The sequence below is a fragment of the Catharus ustulatus genome, chromosome 7 (genome assembly GCF_009819885.2).
Source record: "Catharus ustulatus isolate bCatUst1 chromosome 7, bCatUst1.pri.v2, whole genome shotgun sequence".
In the NCBI taxonomy this organism is placed as follows: Eukaryota; Metazoa; Chordata; class Aves; order Passeriformes; family Turdidae; genus Catharus; species Catharus ustulatus.
This window is the reverse complement of record NC_046227.1, coordinates 15,849,273-15,870,066: the sequence shown is the minus strand read 5'-3', so window position 1 is coordinate 15,870,066 and position 20,794 is coordinate 15,849,273. Positions and strand designations below refer to the sequence as shown.

General features: G+C 35.9%; 1 protein-coding gene across 3 annotated transcripts in view; it reads right to left on the bottom strand.

The window, feature by feature from the left end:
• The window catches only part of PDE11A (phosphodiesterase 11A), a 114,262-nt gene that overhangs the window by 45,672 nt on the left and 47,796 nt on the right, over window positions 1–20,794 (bottom strand). For all 3 annotated transcript variants that reach the window (XM_033064714.1, XM_033064711.1, XM_033064713.2), the window contains exons 5-10: window positions 19,579–19,643; window positions 15,421–15,556; window positions 13,025–13,100; window positions 11,562–11,629; window positions 11,096–11,188; window positions 8,418–8,468 (exon numbers count right to left, since the gene is read on the bottom strand). In XM_033064714.1, the coding sequence (XP_032920605.1) occupies window positions 8,418–8,468; window positions 11,096–11,188; window positions 11,562–11,629; window positions 13,025–13,100; window positions 15,421–15,556; window positions 19,579–19,643 (489 nt within the window). The remainder of the gene's footprint in view (window positions 1–8,417; window positions 8,469–11,095; window positions 11,189–11,561; window positions 11,630–13,024; window positions 13,101–15,420; window positions 15,557–19,578; window positions 19,644–20,794) is intronic.

The window sequence follows — 20,794 nt, the reverse complement described above, 5'->3', positions numbered from 1 at the left end:
TACATATATTTAGCTCCTTATTTACCATCCACAATACTACTTGCTAGCTTTATAAATTTTCTCTAAACAAAAGCTGCGCTACTTTGAGGTAAAAGGCTGCAATACAAACATGAACACTTGTTTCTTGATTCATGTTTTGAATACATGTATACATTATGCTGCTTATAGCTTTTCCTTACCACTCCTCACAGCAACAGGTTTTCTTCAGGAAAAGTAGATACTGGAATCAGCTTAACAGTAGAGTTTATGAAGGCCGTACATAGAAATGGATTTTTTGTTATTTTTGGGATGGGGTTTTTGTGTGCCCCGGGCTCATTGCAGGGACAGAACACACACAGCTGTGTGGCAGCAGAGAAAGCAGGGGTGGGAGAGCTATGCTGAAGCAACCAAGCAGGCTGTTGTATGCACAGGCAGATTGTGATGGGGGTGCATGGGCTATAGTCTACTTATCATACATGTAATGTGTTTGCAGTTTAAATTAGAAAGACTAAACCCACAGAACTACTGACACAATTTCTCTTAGAAACTATATTTACTCGGCCAGGGATTTTGCCCAGACTAAACCAAGAGCAGACGCCACCCCCTGAGTAGACAATGAAACAGTGTAATAAATAACCTATATAAGACTGCATTTACAAATATATTTGTACATAATATAGATAATGGTTTGCTTGAATGACCCAGTCCCATACATCCCAAATTGATCTAGAAAACAAGTGTGAATCCAGGGAATTTTTTTTTCAAATAATCCCAGAGCCTACATGAATATAGCATAGAAGCATGGTCACTCACATGCTCATGTGTGGGAACAGCCCTTTCAGCACAGCCTCACTCTCACCAGCTGATGGAGGAATGAAAAAAAAATAAAATTGCTGGATATAACATGGCTGAAACCATAAGGATATTTCTCTCCAGTCTCTCAGTGACATGTGCAAGAAGGATATGCAGCCTGGTGCTGAGAACATATTCTACCACATGCACACACACAAACATTATGATGGTGTGAAATTGCTCTGCATTACATTTGTTCAGGATTTTATGGCGTAACAGAAATGCTGCTTGGCGACCAGCCTTAAAGTGGAGCAAGGATGGCACCCAGTGGCCAAACAGATTCATCTCAGAAAAACATGTCTCCCACCCTTCACTTTGGAGAGTTTTACTTATAAAAGGTTCTAGCTCTAAAATCAACTCTTTGGAAATGTCAAAAACCTTTCAAGGACACTGCCTTCTTCCTTCCGGGTACATTTATGTTTCTTGCTGTAAAATATTGAAAAAAAAGCTTGTAGAAATACTGCCATTAATAATTTAAAATCAATACAAGCAAACATTTATGACAAATAACTGCTTGCAGGTAGAACACTGCATAGAAGCAGAGATAAACGAAGAAAATATTTTTTCCATTTGAAAGGTATATGCTAAGGAAAAAAATCCTGTTTTTATATTCAGTACAACTAAGTTTTTAGCTTTAAAATTAACACTGATAATATTAATTATTTATTTTAAAATTAACACTGATAATACCAATACCAACCAGAAATTTTCTGTCTAAATAAAGTTTGATGCAAAGCAACTTTATTTTTAACCAGAAAATTCCTAGTTATAATTCTCAGCCTGCTGGGGCTACAGGAGAAATCAAGCACAGACAAATAAGGAATAATTAAAAATGTAAACTATTATGCCATTTTTATAGATTTCTTTGAAAATTTCTTTCTTCCATGTGATAAAATAAACACTATAGTGGTTTTTCTGAAGCAGTTGGGAATGCAGGGGCAGCCCAAGGGATTTCTTATCAGCTCCATGGGGAATAATTTGCTCCTCATTGGTGGCAAAAGAACCATGGTAAAGTCATACTGAAGAACCCGTAAATTACCATCTTTCACTGAAGTACCTCAGATTTTTAAATAATGCTGGCTCACTTCCAGTGCATGAGTCTTTGCTAGAAAAATTTTTCTCCCTGTTTGAAAATCTTTCCAAATAGAAATTCCTAAGTCTGTCGCTGACTGAAGTACACTACTTTATTATTTGGCAAGTGTTAATATTTTTTCTTTTTTAAATCATCCATCAGCTCTCCCTGTGGCTTGCATGGCAATTTAAATGTATTCTGTGCCTTATCACTTTCTGCATGGTTGCTGGCTAAATAGTGTAGCAATGTTGAATTCTGTTTATTCCTTGATGTTTTCCATGTGACAAGGGATTCTTATGGAGCATGATGACTGATCAGATTGAAGGACAGACAACAGGTCTGTTGGGTAATAGATCATTTCATCTTCACTTGGGAGGAATGGTGTGTTGCATCAATTGCTTTTTCTAACTCATTTTTCTAAGCATTTTCAAGACCTGGACCATTTGTGGTTTTGCATATGGAAACAGATGCAAGAAACACAAAATTTCCCATGTGAATAACAAAAATCCAGTATCTCAGAGCAGCACAGTAGCAGCATGCTTTTTTTAGTATGGACAACTTAATAATCCTAAGTGTTTTATTACTTCTCTGCTGAAAATGTCTGTTGTTTAAGTATCACTGTATTACTGTGCATAATTACTAAGAAACTGAAAAACAGCCACTATTAAAGGCAGTAAGTCAGTAATATTTTTCAACTACTTGCAATGTTTTTTTAGTTCTGTAAATGTTAGAGTATAGCAGAAGTAATTAGAATTATCTAGATCAATTGAAATCTATTTCATCTTTAGAGAAAAATGCTTTTAAACAACCAATACAAAGACTGCTTTGATCATGCACATATTTTAATTTTCTGTTATTTCAGTTGATTAAAGTTTATTACTTTTTAAGGTATTTAATGAGGAGATTTAAGCTCTGGTCTAACTATGAAGTAGCTGATCTATTTCCAAGATCATTTATTATTTAATATTTCTAGTTACTGCGTGTCTTTACTCTGCAGTTAGAATATAAATGTTGATTTTTCACCTTTTTTAAAAAAATCATAGCCCTTAAGATCCCTTCTTTTTAACCTAGTGTAAATATATCCAAAGATTATTCTGCATAGCATAAACACACTGGAATAAATATATTTCGCTTTCACATAATAAAAAAATTGCACATCTTTCCCTGCTTCACTTCTCCGTGCCATTTCCTATTCACTGAAATTGGAAAAAACTGAACTACAGAGCACTTGTCTGAAGTCAGATGACAGTCTCACATTTCAGAAACTAGTATAAACACTCAGTATTTATTTTTTCATTGTTTATTATTTTCAATGTATGCAGTGTGTTCTTGACTTCTTATTTCCATGACAACTGAAGACACGGGCACATGTCAAAACGTACAAAATAATGTAATACAATAAAGATCTTGGTTTCATGAATTATGAAATTCTTACAATGCTTTACCTCTCATCTTATGTGGGCAGTGGATGTGGAAAGGCAGAGAGAAAAATGTATTTTACATCTTCTGATCATGTACCTTTCTCCAAAGGGAAAAAGGGAATATTCAATATTGACACCTAAACCCTGGTTACCCTCAAAGTTTTTCTTTAGTTTTTTTTCCTCTTGTTGCTATTCTCAGTGGAAGCTGAGCAGCTGAAATAGCACTGGGGACAAGCTCAGTGCCAGCCTGCACTCTGCTGTGGCAGGCAAAGAGAAGTGTGTGGGCAGCTTTGGGGCCAAGCTGGAAATCCTGCAGTGTGTGAAGAGCTTCATGTTTCCCCACTCACGGGGCTGGGCCCACAGCTCACAGTGCTGATGCTGCAGTGGGACTGCTTTGTGGGTTTTGGGAAACACAGAGTACCAAACTGATGGACTCAGCAGTGCCATAAAAGAGCAGCAGTGCATAACCCCCCATATTCTATGGCAATATTTCATAAATGGTCCAAAACAAAGGCCAGATTGCCTTTCTGAAGTTTAATTACTGAGGAAGAATCTGAAGTAAATACTATAAACTACTAAAATTATTTAATTACAACCTCATAAAAGTAATGAAAGTATTTCTAAATTGAAAGATGACATCACAGCAGAGAATAACATAGCCAAGGAATGCTTTCCCTATTGTTTCAAGTATTGAAGATAAAGTTGGCACAAAAAATTCATTCGTTTTCATTGTGCTGCCCATTGTTATGCATTTAAGGATGCATAAGGCATGAATAACAAATGCTAAATCATACATAACTCACTCCAAATATTGAATTCACATAGATCCATCATAATGGATTCAACTGTTTACATTGTCATATACAGTACAGTCTTAAAAGTTGTTTCTTTTTTTTGGTTCAACTTTTTTCATCATTCAGTAGCTAAAGAAGTGTTTTTAAGACACGAAAGCCCCCCTATGTAGATCTTAAATAGCCACTCCTCATGCTACGAAACTGAGAAATACAGAAATTATTATTCATGCTACATTTTGAATTGAAGATTCTGTAAAGCAGGTGATACATTATTTTCCATTGTGTATCTCTCCTGTGTGCTGTTTGACCTAAAAAAGGGAATCTCTCCCAGGGCTATAAATAATGCATCATAGTCATTAAATATTGATCTGGCTTATACCATTGACAGCTGCGCAATTAGGCTTGCTTCTTAAAAATAGCTTCTTGTACATTTCCCCTAATAGGACAGTGTTTACATATTCTCTTTGGAAACTACATTGGTTAAATTTAAACGTGATGTGTGTTTGTTGGGCTGCTTGCTAAGTCACAGGACTTGTTCATTACTGTCTCATAAATCAGTAACTCTTGCTATAAATATCTTGTCCTGGACACAATTCTGTGCTCTTTACTCATGTATCTATATTTGTCTAACACATAACTATATTTAGGCTTGCAGAACCTGAATTTCAGTAAGAATAAACCTGGCACTACAGGACAATGCTATAGGATAGCTCCAGTCTCAGATTAATCAGACTTCAAGTGTTTTATCTATTCCAATGACACAAATGTTTATAGTGCTAGCACTAGCACACAAAGGAAATGACAGAGTAGTCTTTTAAGTCTAAAATACAAGGGAGAAGTGACTTGTCACAGTTTTTAAAATCATAGCTATTTCTAACTTCTTGAAAATAAAATTAATATTGATATTATTCAGTTGTGCATTACTTTAGCTTATCCTGCCAAAATTCAGTTTGGATTTAGCTTAGATGCCAGAGGGGAGAAGCAGTGTGATAAATCGGGCTGAAGACATCAGACATTCTAAGAGAAATTTGCACTCAAGGTGATTTTTTTTGTTTTACTTGCAAATGCTCTTAAAAAGTTAAATTTAGTTTTTCCTTCTGTATCTGGAGGAATGGTATCAGAAATCTTTCACAGTAGTGCAGCTCATATCAGAGAACCTAGAAAAATACTATGCAGTTTGTATGAATTTACAGTATATTTAATTTAAATATTTTTAAGCCATCATAATTTAAACCTGAAAATTTAAAAAAATCTAAAAACACTTAGTAACCAATTGTATGACATAGTCCAATTTCATACCCTCATGTTTTGTTATTTCATACTGTGAACTTAGCTCTGTATTTTTCCAGCTCCAACAGCAACAATGGTTTGCACTTTTTCCCAGATAAACATGTGGAGAAAGATTTAATATCTTAAGGGTTTCTTATTAAGGTGGGGTTTTCTTCATTAATTCTTAGATGGGATTATAAGAAACAGAAATACATGTTATTTGTTCTACAGAACCTGGTCACAGTGATTATGCTTAATTCTTAAAAAGATACCAGATATATTTGTGAATTTGTATGTTCGTGAATTCATCCACTTACAGTAAGAAATTATTGATGAAATTTCAAGTTAAAAAATCAGCTTTAACTACTCTTGCTAGGCTTTCTATAATGCAATAAAATAATTCACTGGTAAATGCCAGAGGAAAAATAAACTTCAAGTACACCTGCAATTTTTCACTTTTTATCAGAATATTCTTGAGATCCTAAGCAAATAAAAATTAATGGAAGAACATTTTATGAGGACTATAAAAGTTAGATTACAAAGAGGGAAAGGAAAAACTTGTACTACAAGAGGATGTAATTATTTCCAAGATCCTGGGGTCTAGTTACAGTATGTTTGGGATAATATGTTGAGAAGTTGTCAACTCAAATGTATTGGCAGTCCAAAGTCATGAATTATTGCCAGGTGTTGTGTCAGTCAGGAGGCAATAGTGATCTCCTGGCATCACTCTCATTTAGATGTTTCTGTCGTGTGTGTGTCTCTGCTCTGACTGAACCAGGATATCGGGTAAATCGTAACAGACGTTTGCTCTGACATCTGCCAATAAATCACCACAGAGAGAGGGGGCACTTGGAGCCCCAAACATCCCCAGAGGGAGGGATGGTTTATTAGCCAGTCAAGTCTAGAAGATGACCCTAATATAACAAAGGCCTTATACAAAATATAACGATACAACAAACAGGGAACAGAGCAGTGATTTCAAGGTAGGATGCCTCGGGAGACCTCAGCAGGGAGGCCAGCTGTAAGCAGGGAGATGGGAGCAATTTCATCCCACAGATGGATGGCTATCTCTGGGATGAGCTCTGTGTCACAGGCCCACAAGACATGCTGGTTGTCTCTGGGTTATTGTTCTTTTGTTTTGTTTACATCCAGTGGTGTAAAAGCATTAACAAAGACTACCTGAGAGTCATTTTGTCAGGAATTGAAAGTGAGACAACTGGATATAGATATAGAAAGGGGACCAATTTTTGGAAAAAATAGCCTAACTTACTTTAAGCATAGCTTGGTTATGTTCCTTATTTTCTCCTCTATGTTCTTTATAAGAAATGTATATTTTGGAGTTATTAATGAATAAATGCTTTTCATTTCCTTTTACTTTATTATTAGTCATTAAATGGATAGTTGCATGCCTTCAAGGTAAATGGATAATGAAAAGACATTTCTTACTTGGAGACTGGTCTATCTATTAATGAAGTCACCTGGGAAAACTAGTAGAATAGCTTCTCATCACACAAGCATCTGAGTCCAAAGAGTAACAAAGCAGGCTGTTATTTCAACCACAGAGACTACAAAGGAGAGTTGTCTTTCCACGGCTGGCAGTAATCAAGTATGGCCCTCTTGTACATACAAAGATACTGAGAGTCACAGAAACTATATTACAGATGCTTGTTCTAAGATAAATGGAAATACAAAAACAAAACAGAAAATTGATGGTCCTTTATCCCTTTCTTTCCTCTTTCCCAACAGTGTTCAGTACTTTTTGCCAAACACTGAATACAACTTAGTGCGCACACAAAAGTATTTCCTGTAGTGTTGCATGATCAAGCATGCTGATTCCAGCAATACTTCAGTAATCGCATCTTCAGCATACACAAGTGTGAGTAATCATACCAGTAACTACAGTGGAGGGAGAATATTACACCCTTATCACCAGGTGTCAATACACATACCAGGCACAGCCATCATTTGGGCAATAATCTACAAACTAATTAACTAGCCAGAGCTGCCCTTCCTCAGCCCAGATCACTCAGCAGTATCAGCTCTATGTGTTCCCCCTTTCATCACAGCCATCCCTGTGGTGCAGAAGGCAGGCTGCAGCCTGACAACCAAGTGTCAAAATAACCACCCAACAGCTATTTTTCAGCCAGAGAAATGCCAAGGATCCAGAGCAGGGAATGCCAGCAGTGTGGGGTCACAACAGTCCAGATGTCCTTCCCAGACCTCACTACAGTCCCTGATGCACTGTGTGTCCAGGAGACCAGCAGTGATACCCACCACGAGAGCTTCCCAAACAGCTTTGAGGAGCCTTCTACCAGCATTGCGTCCCTACAGCCAAGGGAAGCATCACCAAATTTCCCAAGTGCCTCCTCAAGCAAGGAAAGACAATCAATCTATCACAAAAGCAGCTCTGGAGTGCTGGCAATGGTGAAAGGTCAAGGTCACTGTTCCCCCCACTTTCTAGCCCATGGCAAGGCAGTATTCAGTGAGAACATGTAATTATTGGTCCCTACCAATGCTACACTCGGAACAGATCACTTCCACATTCTGCCAAGGGCACTTACAGGAGTTGGAAGATCCCTCACCTTCTCCTCCAGCCTTCAGAGCCTATGCACAATCTGAATAGTGAATGCTCCACTTTTTTAGTAAACACAGGGCAACTTCCACACTATAAGCATGTAAATTCTTGGGTTCCTTTCTTTTTCTCTAGTCTCTCTGGCATCTCCTATGTGGTATACTTCCCTGTGCTGGTTCCTGCTGAGGAGGCCACCAAACCCACACTGACATGCAGTTTCAGTAGCTGGTGCTGGGACAATGGGACTTTCTGCTCTGCACCTACCGCTGCAGCTCTTTGCCCTCTGAAAGACTTTCTACCTTGCCTGCCTAACAGCCTTACATGTAATATATGCATTGTAAATAGTTTTTAATGAAGATTTTCTGCTTATGATGTAAAGCTTCTCTCAGTTAATCTAGACAAATATTAATTTACTGTTATAGTTTCAGAAATAAGTATATTAAAAACTTAAATCTTACCTTGAATTTATCAACTTCTGCCTTCGAACATGTTGCATGATAAGACAACACCTGCCCCAGAACAAAAGATAAAAAATGTTATTGTACACTTGACAAGTAGCAATATCAGGACTCTGTACTGCAGTCTAATCAATTATGTTTAAAGCAAATTTAATTAGCATTTGTGTGGTAATTCAGTTCTGATTGACAGCATGTAATAGCTAATTGCAGGTTATCAGGCATACATTTGGCAATTATACTGCAAGGAATTTATAGGAAATAATGAACAGTAAGTAATTTAATATCATAAAGATTCCCACATTGTTCTCCTGAAGTTCTACAATCAAAAGAGAAGGAATTTAATGTAAAAGTAACAGTAGATTTATAGACTTTTAATAAAGTCTCTTGCTATATAAGCTTTAATGCTTATACTAGTGGTACATCGTTGCATCCAAATGTCAGCACCTCTGTGCAGTGTCTGACATTCTCTTCAATACTATTCCGTAGAAAGTAGCATCAAATAAAATGTACAAAGCACTGCACACCTGCTCTTATTACCTCTTAGTATGCATCCATTCATATGTAGTACATTCTGTCCTTGTGGGTTGATAGTAGCACAGAACAAGCTCTGCAGAAGGTGCAGGAGCCATCCTGTGCTCCGCACCCACCGTGGTCTGGCTGTGCATGGGACGAGCTGCTGGTCCTCGAGGGAGCTCGCAGAGCACCCCCAGCACAGACAGGTCCTCCTCCCTGCACTGCAACACCTGACCTGCTGATGTGCTTGAAAGCCTTGATACAGGCTTCTCACTTTGAAATAATTTTCATCTGTGAATGCCTCTGTTATTCAGACAAACACCTAAACTGTGTCTCGCAGGGCTGTGATTTGCAACACCTTGTAGCTGTAAGTCCCAAGACGTATTTACTCTTAATAGTTTTAGAGCTGCCATCTTTTACAGTAACAGGCATTCATTCCTGCACTATAAAAGAATAACTAAAAAACATAAATTCATTTGTTCTGTACCCCATTTTACTTTGTATGATTATACATGTCCTTTCTCAAATAGTATCTACTTTTCCATCCAACCCTACTGCAGCTTCTCTCAGAAATTGGTAAGATTAGTCAAATTTCATCTTCTGCTATGACAGATTACACTTAATACCAAAATTCTCATCAAGCTTCTCCTTGATCTGTGTTCATTATATCCCTCTAGAGTTTTACAGTCTTCCTTAGTATTTATTACTCTAATCTTTAAATAATTTGCAAAATTTGTGTCCTTAGTATAAAATAAGTATTTAGTCTAGCTTTGAATCATGGCAATCTTTCCTGATCATTTATTTATGTTTTGCTCTTCTATTTATTAGTCAATCTTATCAGATTACTATATGAAAACCTGTGTCAGTATATATGGATAAGAATCTTATTATAATCTATAACAAGTTCATTTATTTTACATCTGATAGCAATGTAATTTTCAAGTGCCATTCATTGCCATTATAACTAAATACATAAATACTAATGAAGTATTCTTTTAGTGAAATTTATATTCCTTCGTCTCATACCATTCTAGTGTTCAGTACTTTTCTCCTGCATCTTCCATCGCTTTATGCAGATATTATCAAAACCTGTTGCCCGTTTATAGGAAGAATGACTCTTCATTGAAGAATAATAGCTATTTATCAGATCTGTACTCTATGAGCTGTATGGTGACTAGTCTCTTTCTAGATCAAGGAAAGAAGCTGTATTTTAAGCCAAAAAAATTAGTTTTATTTTCTTTCAGTAGCAAATAAAAATGTCTATGTGAATTTTTATCCCTATATATCTGTGTGTAACATCTAGCACTGCTTTTTGTTCTTTCTAGGAGGAGCATTCATTCTAAGGTGCACAAATATCTGGGACATATGAGGACTTACACTAATTCATGACTATGACATGTAAAGTATAAGAGATCTTGCAGGAGGCCTGAAAAGGTAAGCTTTTAACTTTTCCTTCTACATGAGTAGATACATATAAATGATAAAGAAAGCCACTTATGCTTGAAATTTCTAACACTAGTGGTCTTATTGACTTTTGAAAGCCTTAGTAGACCTGTATGCATCACAGGATACAACCCCACTATGCAGATTAATATCCCAAATCCTACAGCAAAGAAAAAAAAACCTCTTTATAGCAATTCAGTTGGGTTTGATTTTTCTTTTAATGGGAAGAAATAAATACCAGTGTTATTTTTGTGGTTCTTATTGTAATGTTGAGTACTGGAGAAACTCAAAGGAGTTACACAGGTAAAAGGTGCACACATCAGAAATAAAAACATAATTTTCTTCCCTTTTCATATGTGAAATTTACAACAATAGCAATATCTTAGTGATGTTACCCTTTCCTCAGAGCAATGTTTTAAGATTAATTAGTCTTGCATTATGCTTTTCAAAAGATCTGAAATTTCATTCAAACCACTCTTAATTATTGTTTTAGGAATAATGTAAATTTGCAAAGCTGTCCTCAAAACTGCAGGCTTTTTTCTCACCAAGATTATTTTTAATATGATAATGTTTAAAATCTCCAGATACATATTAGACAACAGTGCTATATTGTTGAATCTGGTTAGAGAAGTTTAAATAATCATAGTTTTTTAAAATATAGTGGGCTCTTTTACATGTGACAGTCAGGAGCAAGAAAAGGTTTCATGAGGATGTGCACATACGTCAAGAGCCACAGACTGTTTTGCCCAGGATTTCTTCACTTGGTCATACATAATTGTGTTGTTGATACCCAGGCCACAAAAAATAACAAAAGCCTAAAATTTAAAAAGAGAAGAAAGAGAGTCAGTTATGAATGGTTATAATATGAAAGTTATATTACAAGCACAAAGATGAATACTGGCTTAATCATTAAAAGAAATTGCATTGAAATATTAGAAATAATCATGTTTAAACAGGTTATTTTAAGAATGCAGGTGAGTCACTGGCCTCCAGATGAGAAATTAGATGCCAGAAATTTGTTTTAATTAGGATGTCACCTTCTAAGTGAGGATTTCTGAGAATTAATGTCAAACCACAAGTATAGACAAGATATTCTCCCCCCGACCCTGGAGTGGACTGAAGAAGATTACTGAGAAATACCAAATGCTACTGAAAAGGTATGTTAATGCTGAACTGAATGCCTCTTACTTCAAACAGTCGCTGGTCAGCATCGTCAAAGGATTTCCCATCAAGCCTGTTCAGTACTTGAGCTACACCTTTAGAAAGAGTTAATATGAATTATAATCTTCATTCACTAATGCACAATGCAGAATGTTTTATTAATTGCTAAAATGTAAACCACATATTTCAAACTGCAAAGCAAAATGCAAATATTTATTCTGAAAATAAACAGGCACAGATGTGCAATAATTTGATTATTCTGATACCAGTACTTTCACATTTTTACTCTCTAAGTATAATACTGCAAATCTAAAAGTTGCTCACAGTGCTTTTCACAAAAAGTTAAAGATCTATTTGAGAAAGAACTTGATCATTTTGCTAAGAGCAATCACATAAGTTGTCCTAAAAATTTGGAGTTACCCACACAATTTACTGAATCAGTACCTTCATTCCTAAAATCTTAGTTAGTTTAGCATCACCTGGGTATATAAACTGTTTTTTAATCATGCCTGGTTCAATAATTTACTGAGCTAATGGAAAATGCATTTTCCGAACTGATGCTGATTTCTACTACAACAAATGTTTCTATTTCACTTAGCTACAATAAGCCCTTAGAAAAATATTGTAAGAGCAATTAGCTATCAAGAGTTCAGATTATTTCTCGTTCTTGAAGACAATGCGCAGTTCACAACAAGACGTATTTTTAAAACACTCAACTCCCACATCATCTCTGCTAAAGAAGCCCAAAGATCCTGCATGACACCAAGTGCCTTCAGCAATGCGCTGCTGATCTCAGCTCTCCCTGACAGCCACAATGCACAGGGATCTAACTCTTGCCCTGACAGTATAAATTGCTCTTGCTTTGACGTCAGTGCTTCTGAGGAAAGTTAGCAGAGGAATCTGGCGCTGTTATTTACAAGCACTCCTTTTTGTGCCAAAAGCAGGTAATAACACAGGGCCAACTGCTGGTGCTGATAGCTGCAAAGCATCCTATCAGAGATCCCCTAAAACTCTTCACATCCTGATCCAGCAGCCGCCACTGCAACAGGCAGCTCTGACCACTGCCACAGCCCCTCCAGCAAATCTTCCCTGGCTGTGTCCAGAGTCTATCATTAGAGGGAAGTAACCACTTAGCTTGACTGCAGAAGCAGTTGCCATGTACTAAAGAGGAAGGTACATGTACCATGTACCTAAGGAATACATCAATGTATATAAAACATTTTTCACTAATATGGTTAGAATTTCTGTTTTCATCTCATTAAAGTTCAGTACAATGTATAACTTAACAATGACACAACTGGAAAACTGAAAAAGTCCATACAGTATCCAAGTCAAAACATCCCTTCTTGGATACTTAGCATGCATCCTAGGTACCGTAACTTCTTAACAATATTCAGCTGGGAAAAAGAAGAAAAAGGAACCCAGAATTAAAAAGGTAGAACTAAATTTACATTAGCACAAACGTTATGCAGCCATGAGGAAAGTCTTACCAATTATTTGGTGGGTGCTGTTCCATATAGGAACACACAGAACAGATCTTATGTGAAAGCCAGAAATTTGGTCAGCCTAAAATGTAGAAATGAGAGCTTCCATTAGTGGTGCTGTTTTCAGCCTTTTAAATCATAGTAATAGAAATGTCAAGGAGTAAGTTTACATTATAAATGTCATTCCATATGAATCAGCTCTCAGAAGAAATTCTGCTGAAACTTCATCCACAGTAACCATAAGTCATAAGGATTATTCTAAAAATTGCCAAAGAAAATACAAATATTGGCATCTTTGCCACATTAAGCTTACACTATTTGATTCTGATTTGGCACTAAAGACAAACTATAATTGAGGTAATGTCCAGACAAATTTTGGATTACTTACATTGGTGCATTAGTAGAGATAACTTTCACTGAATAAGTTTGCCTTGGAAGTACCCTTCCCAATGCTTACAGGAAATACACATTTTCAGAAGAAAGGTGAGAGTCAGTGGGGAATTGTGCAGAAATGCAAGCTAGCAAAAAATGTAAGGATGGAGCCAAACTCGGGATTTGAGATAATTGGTCCTTTAGTTCCAATGACAATTTACTGCCTCATTTATTTTTTTTCTATCTAATACAGTATACAACTTCACAATTTATTTTAAGTGTCACTGATTCTTTCTTTTTTGCAATTAATAAGCTTTATTCTTTAGTGTCACTGCTGCTAAATCTAATGAACAGAAAACAGTTTTTCAAAAGAGATTAGAGAGTGGAATGGGTCCACTCACAGAAGATCAGATGTTCTCTTACTAAAACTGCCACTGCTACAGGCAATCTTTAATAGAAGAAGACTAAAGACCAGTAATTCTGGAAGCAGGAAGCAGGATTGGGATCACTGTGATCTCCCAGATAGCAAAAGATATAACTCAGGGTATAATTAGATTAATGCCTATTTATACATACTCAGAACTCATCACTGAAATCAGTGTGGAGTGCCACCTAAAATCCAGGGGAACAGGGCAATAATTGTTTCAGATGTACTGCAAAATACTTTTGCATTAAATTCTTGATGAATGAGTTGAAAATTGAGCATCAACATTTGCAAATGAGAAGTGTTCTGAGAAAAAAATAGATGATTTTCAACAGAAGCAGAGAACAGAATTTCTGTTCATAATTATAAATGTATGTTTGATTCTATCTAAGTAATAATGGATACTATGTTCCTCTTACTACTCTTGACTGTAGAAATAATTGAATAGAAAAACTGAATTTAAGAATTAAATTTTTATAGGAACCCATCAAAAGAAAATGATTATTGCACTTTGTATCATTTTCTTTATATATATTGGGCAGTGCCTCCAACTTGGAAAGGACTAACTGTGAAACAAATAAGAGATAGTTGAATTATTCAGGACATGATATAAAACAAGTACAGTTGCAAACATCAAGGACTGGCATGCTTCAACTGTGGCATATCTAAACACCCCAGGCATTAATTGTACTTCTTGCAATTCTGAACAGATTAACATCAATGCAGTTTTCTTTTATACTTCTACAGCAGGCCTCTTTTATTTTTTCTTGTTTCAAAAAATTCTGCTGGTTTGAGAGATAATCCCTTTAATGACACGTGGAATAAAATTGGAACCAGGCAAACTCTCAACACAAAACACATCCAAGAACACTTACTGTAGTAATATATTTTAGGAAGCTTTCTGACCAAGCTTGTGATTAATGTGCTGTCTGGCTGCTGGCCAAGTCCTCCATAGTAATGCTGGATTAGAATTCAGTGAAGATTTTGTCCTTCCATATGCCTCTAACATTTATTTAGATGTTAAGTATACTTACATTTTTATCTGTAGCTACACATTTCTAGCAGGAAATGAGTACCTTAAGATACACAAACAACTTTTATTGGGAGTGATATGTATCTTGAAGAAGTACCCAATCCAGTGTGTATTTGAGTAAATTAAACTGTTGGTTGGCTAAGTTAGATCACAAACAACATTTGTCTGTCTGGATACCAGCTCTGTTCACACTCTGTCTGTGTACAGCCCCGGTCACCCCAACAGCTAACAAGGCTGGTGCCGCTAACACTGAACACCAACAAATTTTCAGCAATAAAAATCAGTTTGCATAAACATCAAGGCAATTGGTAGGGGAAATTATCACTTATAAATATGAAAACAAAAGAATCATGGACAAAGTAATGGCTCAAGTTAATATGCTAATTCAGTGATCTATATTTACAGTATAAAGCCATGTCAACAACAGAAGAGAAGGACAACTTACTGAATAGAAAAAATAATTCAAAATATATATTTACATATCTCACAGCCACTTGGATATAAAACCAAAATTTTTGTATTAGTCATGGTGCTCAAAAGTAATATATCATTACATTTGTAAAAATCTCTTACATCAGCATCAAAGCGAGGATCCTGATAGGCATCACTGATGTTCACTGGCAGACCTGTGGAAGCGACGAGTTCAGCAATGCTATTATTTATTAGCCAGTCAGAATAAGATGGTGATTTTTCCACACTGTCTTTGAAACTATAAAAATGCAGGACAAGGGAAGAAAAGAATACGGTCAATGTTAATTGCAAGTCCAGAATGTCTTAAATGCACATTAATAGGAACAGAAGAATGATTCACAATTATTAATGGTTACCGAAGATTAACTATAGAACAATAATTTGGTATTATTGAAAGAGTACCTCAAAAATTCTCTCCTTTACCTAACTCTTTCTACTGAAAACATCATTGGTGTCTCAAGTAAATAAAATATTTGATAAATTTTACCTATCAATCAACAGTAGATTGTGTTCTAAGTTTCTGTAGGATACAGGACTGTTTATGAAAAGCAGTTATAATTAATATTTTCTGTAGAGTTACCTGAAAATATATACTTTTAATATTTTAAAAATAATCTAATAATCTGTGATATTTTCAATTTAAATTTTAAATAGTTTTCCTGTCTAAATGACTTTTTAGATGTTTGGCATCTTAAATACCAGATCTGAATGGCTGAAGAAGGGTTCATTAAATAAGTCCTAAATCAATACTGCAAGTATATTACAGCAGGTGGATCCAAGTAGTCATACAAGACATGAAGGTTTCCTATTCTTTTTACCTGGTTGAGCTTCTGCCACAATAACTGAGGGGCTGGAGAGCTATTAGTAAATGAGCATAAGACACTAGAATTATGGTCTCAACTCACCACACTCCACTGCAGCTTCTCCAGAAAACTCCGTGTTTACACAGACCTTAAAGTCCTCACCCCATACCTCACTGAATCAGCAGGAAAGTTCTCTCTGTCTTATTTCAGGGAGGGTTTTGACATTGGCATTGGCTGGCTACTCACATGTGAATAAAAAAAAAAGCCTGTTGTCTTAGTTTTGAGAAGAAAACTGATAAATTTTTAACGCCTGAGAAACATTACTTAGAAAAAGGAAGAATCTATGGGGAAGACTACAATAGCTTGAGGCTTTGCTCATGAATGAAAGCAGGCTGCGCAGTAAAATCCTTGAAAGACTCAAATAAAGTGAAAGCATTGATTTTTGTTGACTGCATTGATTTTCTGGAGACTAATTCAACTACATCACTCATCTGAAAGAAAACTTAATATGCTTAAAAGACTATAAATAAAAATAATAATGATTTACAGAAATCTAAAGGAATCAACTTTCATTTGGGATAAGAACTTTGAGTGACTGTAATAAATGTTATGTTTATACTTTGACAGAGACCTTTACATAAATATGATGGGGTTTGAGCTAAGTAAAAAGTAAAGTAAAAAAAATTAATTAATAATTTAATTTATTTCAAATACTTTGGAAGCAAAATATCTTTAAGGATAAGGATCTAATTTCAAATGCATAGTTACCAGTTCATAACTTATCTAAATAGTGTTATCATTATTATATGAGACACATAAATCAGGACTGCATTATGGGTGCCAAGCATTTTCAGCAGCAAATGAATTCAAGTAAAGGAAGCAAGATGAAAGTCATGAAGACGGTTTAAAAGTGATTTCAATTATGTTGTCTCCATTCCTAACAAGTGCTCTACACCCATACACCAGAAGACAGGCACATCATCCCAGGGAAGGTAACACAGCTGAGGGATTTCAGCACTTCCTCTGTACCAGCCCAAGTGGGAAGGATATTTTGGATATCAGATATTTTTGCGCACACAACTCATACTCTGGCCCAGGCAGGAGACGTGGCACTACCACTGGTACCCAGGTTAGAGAACTGTCATCTCAGCTGCCTGCAAAAATGTAACCTCATCTGCCAAAACCTGCTTCTGTGCAGGCAAGGCACAGTGCACAGCACATTCCATCAGGCTCATCTTCATCAGAGCTGAGCCCTCATGGATTCTAGGATTTATGTAACATTTTTCAAAGGGAGAGGAAAATTAGGGGTCTTGGCAAACTTGTACTTCAAGAACAAAATTGCTGGGAAAAACAAGAGCATCAATGTGCCAGCATGGATAATAAACAAACTTGATCATGATGTGCCATGAAAAATTGCAAACTCAACAGATAAATGCAAATGTGGCCTTGCAAGGTATTTCTTTACAACCAATAGCAAAGAAAATAGATAAGAGTGTTTATTATGATATTTAGGGGTTAAACAGGTGAGCTGCTATCAAGCAGATATAAGGAGAGCAAAAGACAAGCCAACTTCTTCTAACACTGTGTGAGAAAGTATATAAGGGCATGAAGGTCATATTGTTTTAGGATCTTCTTTCTCATTCAGATAAAACTTAGAATGAGAACTGTTCTCAGACTAAATTTTCTTAGTATTTCAACTAAAATTTCAAAGAAATTGTATTTTTCTTAACTACTGTAACAATGAAGAAACTCATCTTGCCATTTTTTTTCCCCACATGAAAAGTCTCGTGACTTTACATCAGTTACAGCTGCAGAATGTAGAATGAAAAGGGCAAAACTCAGTAGAAAAATGCTCAAATGTCAAGGGCTCGCGGCATTGTTCTGTATCCTAAATAACCTTTATTTTTACACAATAGTGCCAATAACTCAAGCTGTGCCTGTGCAAGATCCAAATGTGACATCATATCTGTCAGTCTAACCTTGGTCTTTGTAAAAGCAACTTCACTCTCCACAGGAAAAAATCTTCAAAGAAAAAGCGATACATCTTCATGTTAAAATGCACAGAAATATACCTTCATGAATCTTTTAAAGACTAGCTACCAGGTTGCATGTGTTTATTCATGTCTTGGACTAAAGTTAAAATAATCTTGACTTGACTACATGCAGAGCAGACTACTACAAACTGCTCTGTGGCAACATGCTAATATAACTATGGTAACAAGAAATGAGCCAGCTTGGTTATCTTGACACCACTCTACATTGTTTTGACTAATCTGGCTACAGATCAAGTTTGAGAAAAACAGGAATAACAACAACATTCCTTGATTCATACTCCTGTCCCTGAATAAAAGAAATGTATTTTCACCCCCTAGGAAAGACCAACTGCTACTCTGAAACTCTTTGTCAAAAGCAGTAACTTGTGGTTCCCAGATGAATCAACAGATTATTTATTAATATTAAAATCTTCCTATTTTCTATTGCCTGTTTACCATTTGCTTCACCTTTCCCATACCAGGACATGGAAGGGAGATAGCTTCTACCCATATTTCTGTGTGGCCCTGGACTCTGCTGTCAGTTTGCACATCTTAGAAATTTTCTAAAACTACCCATTTTTCTAATGCTGTGAAATCAATCCATGAAAAGGTTTATCACCATGACAGCCATTTGATATGGAAAATTCTCCTTCAGAATCAGTATGAATTAATCTGCATAAAACCTGTGTGATAAACACCGAGCCCTGAAAGATGGAAGCCCTGAATCCTCATGCCCTCATTTGCTATATAGGACATTTTATGTGAACTGCTACCAGTGGTGTAACCTTGCAGGGGTTGATATAACAACCCCCCATGAATAAAAAGCTTTCTTTTATTACTTAAAATTGGCCCTTTATAAATGTTTACAGATCCTACTAAGCAAAACATATACTTCCATTTTGACTGGGCTCCCAAACAAGATTTAGTCACAGGAACACAGTTTCTAGGAAATACATATGCTCTGCAGTTTCTAGGCTTTCCAATTTGACAAGAGCAGAAAGAAAATTTTACTGAAAACCTCTCAACACAACTGTACAGAGGAATTTTGTAAGAGATCAATAATCTAAAATAATTTTGTAATTTTTACTTCAATATTAATCATGCAAAACAACATCTTCATGTTATCAGTGAGTTCAACCACAAAAAGTCAGTTTTCCCCTGGTTTCTTACCTGAGACACTGATACAATGTTGTTGCATATATACACACACATACATATAAAAAAAATGTAGGCACGTGTATTTATTCAAACAAGTCTCCATTTGAAGCAAGCAGCAATCTTGTCTGAGTAAAAAACACATAGGCTCACACTCTCCAATCAAATCTACACAAAGTTGCATAAGAAAATAAAATGTTGACCAGGCAAACTTGAAAAGGATGTGAAAAATGAAATTCTCCATCAGCACAGAACACATGAGCACTAACCTGTGGTCAGTATCAGCACTGCATTTTGGAGATAACAATTCAAAGGATTTTGTGAATTTCACCACCTGTCACAAAAGAGGTAACTTCAGATTGTTATTAAGATGAATAAGCATCTAAGAAAACAGTAATGTAAGATTCCTCTATTTAAACTGTATTTTTATCCAATAGACCTAGGATAAAAGTACAAATCTACATTCTCTCAATGGAGAATTCATGTTTAAAATATACACCGTGCACAGTTCCCTGAAAATCAATATCAAATCAAATGATATCCTCAGATTCCTTCAGAAAACTATTTTCCACAAGTGCATACACTTCCCTTTAAAGGCTTTCAGGACATGAATTGTGGAGCTTTACTCAAATTTCACTTTGTTAATACAGGAAAATAAACAGAAAGGCAGCTTTGCATTACTAACTGCAACCAATCACACTTGAACATATGTGCCAGAATCACATAAGTGAAACATCTTAGGAGTGGCTAAAAGTGCCACAGAACAGAGGCCATGTTTTTGGATGTATCCCCATCTTAACTTTGGTTCTGAATCATAAAAGCTTTCTGCACAGAATATAGATGACAATATTTTAGACATGGTTAGACACTGAGTTACTCTAAGGAAATATATTTTGTTATATATGTTAACCCTCCAAACAGGAGAAAGTCAGGAAAATAACTGTTTTGCCATTTGTAAAAATTACCAAGTGGGTGGCAAGATGCTATTCTCCTACTCCAAATTAACCTAAGATTTATGACCATTTAGAAAAAGTTTAGGTTTTTGTCCATATTTCACAATTTTGTCTTGAGGAATAAGAACTCATTGCTTGTGCTTTGGGAAAAGCTCCTCCAAGCTCAAAGGCAGAAATAGTACCAAGAGCAGAAAAATGAACTGCTACCCACAACTTCCTAACACAATGGACATTTCTGTGAAAAATAAAAATCATGTTATACTTGTAAACACAGTGGCATTTCATAAGAATGCAGTAAAACTATATCTTGTAATTATAAAATTGGGGAGGGGGAGTGACTAGGGGAATCTAGAAAGAGATAATTAACTACAAACATTAAAATTCTATAGTAGAGAACATAAGTGAAATAAAAACCTTGATCTTGCTTTTAGGAAAGCTGGTAATTTAGGGCATAGTCCAGTGAAAGTTCTTGATTTTTATTAACTGAAATGAAATATGAATCATATCATTCCTCCAAGGAAAAGAATGTTTT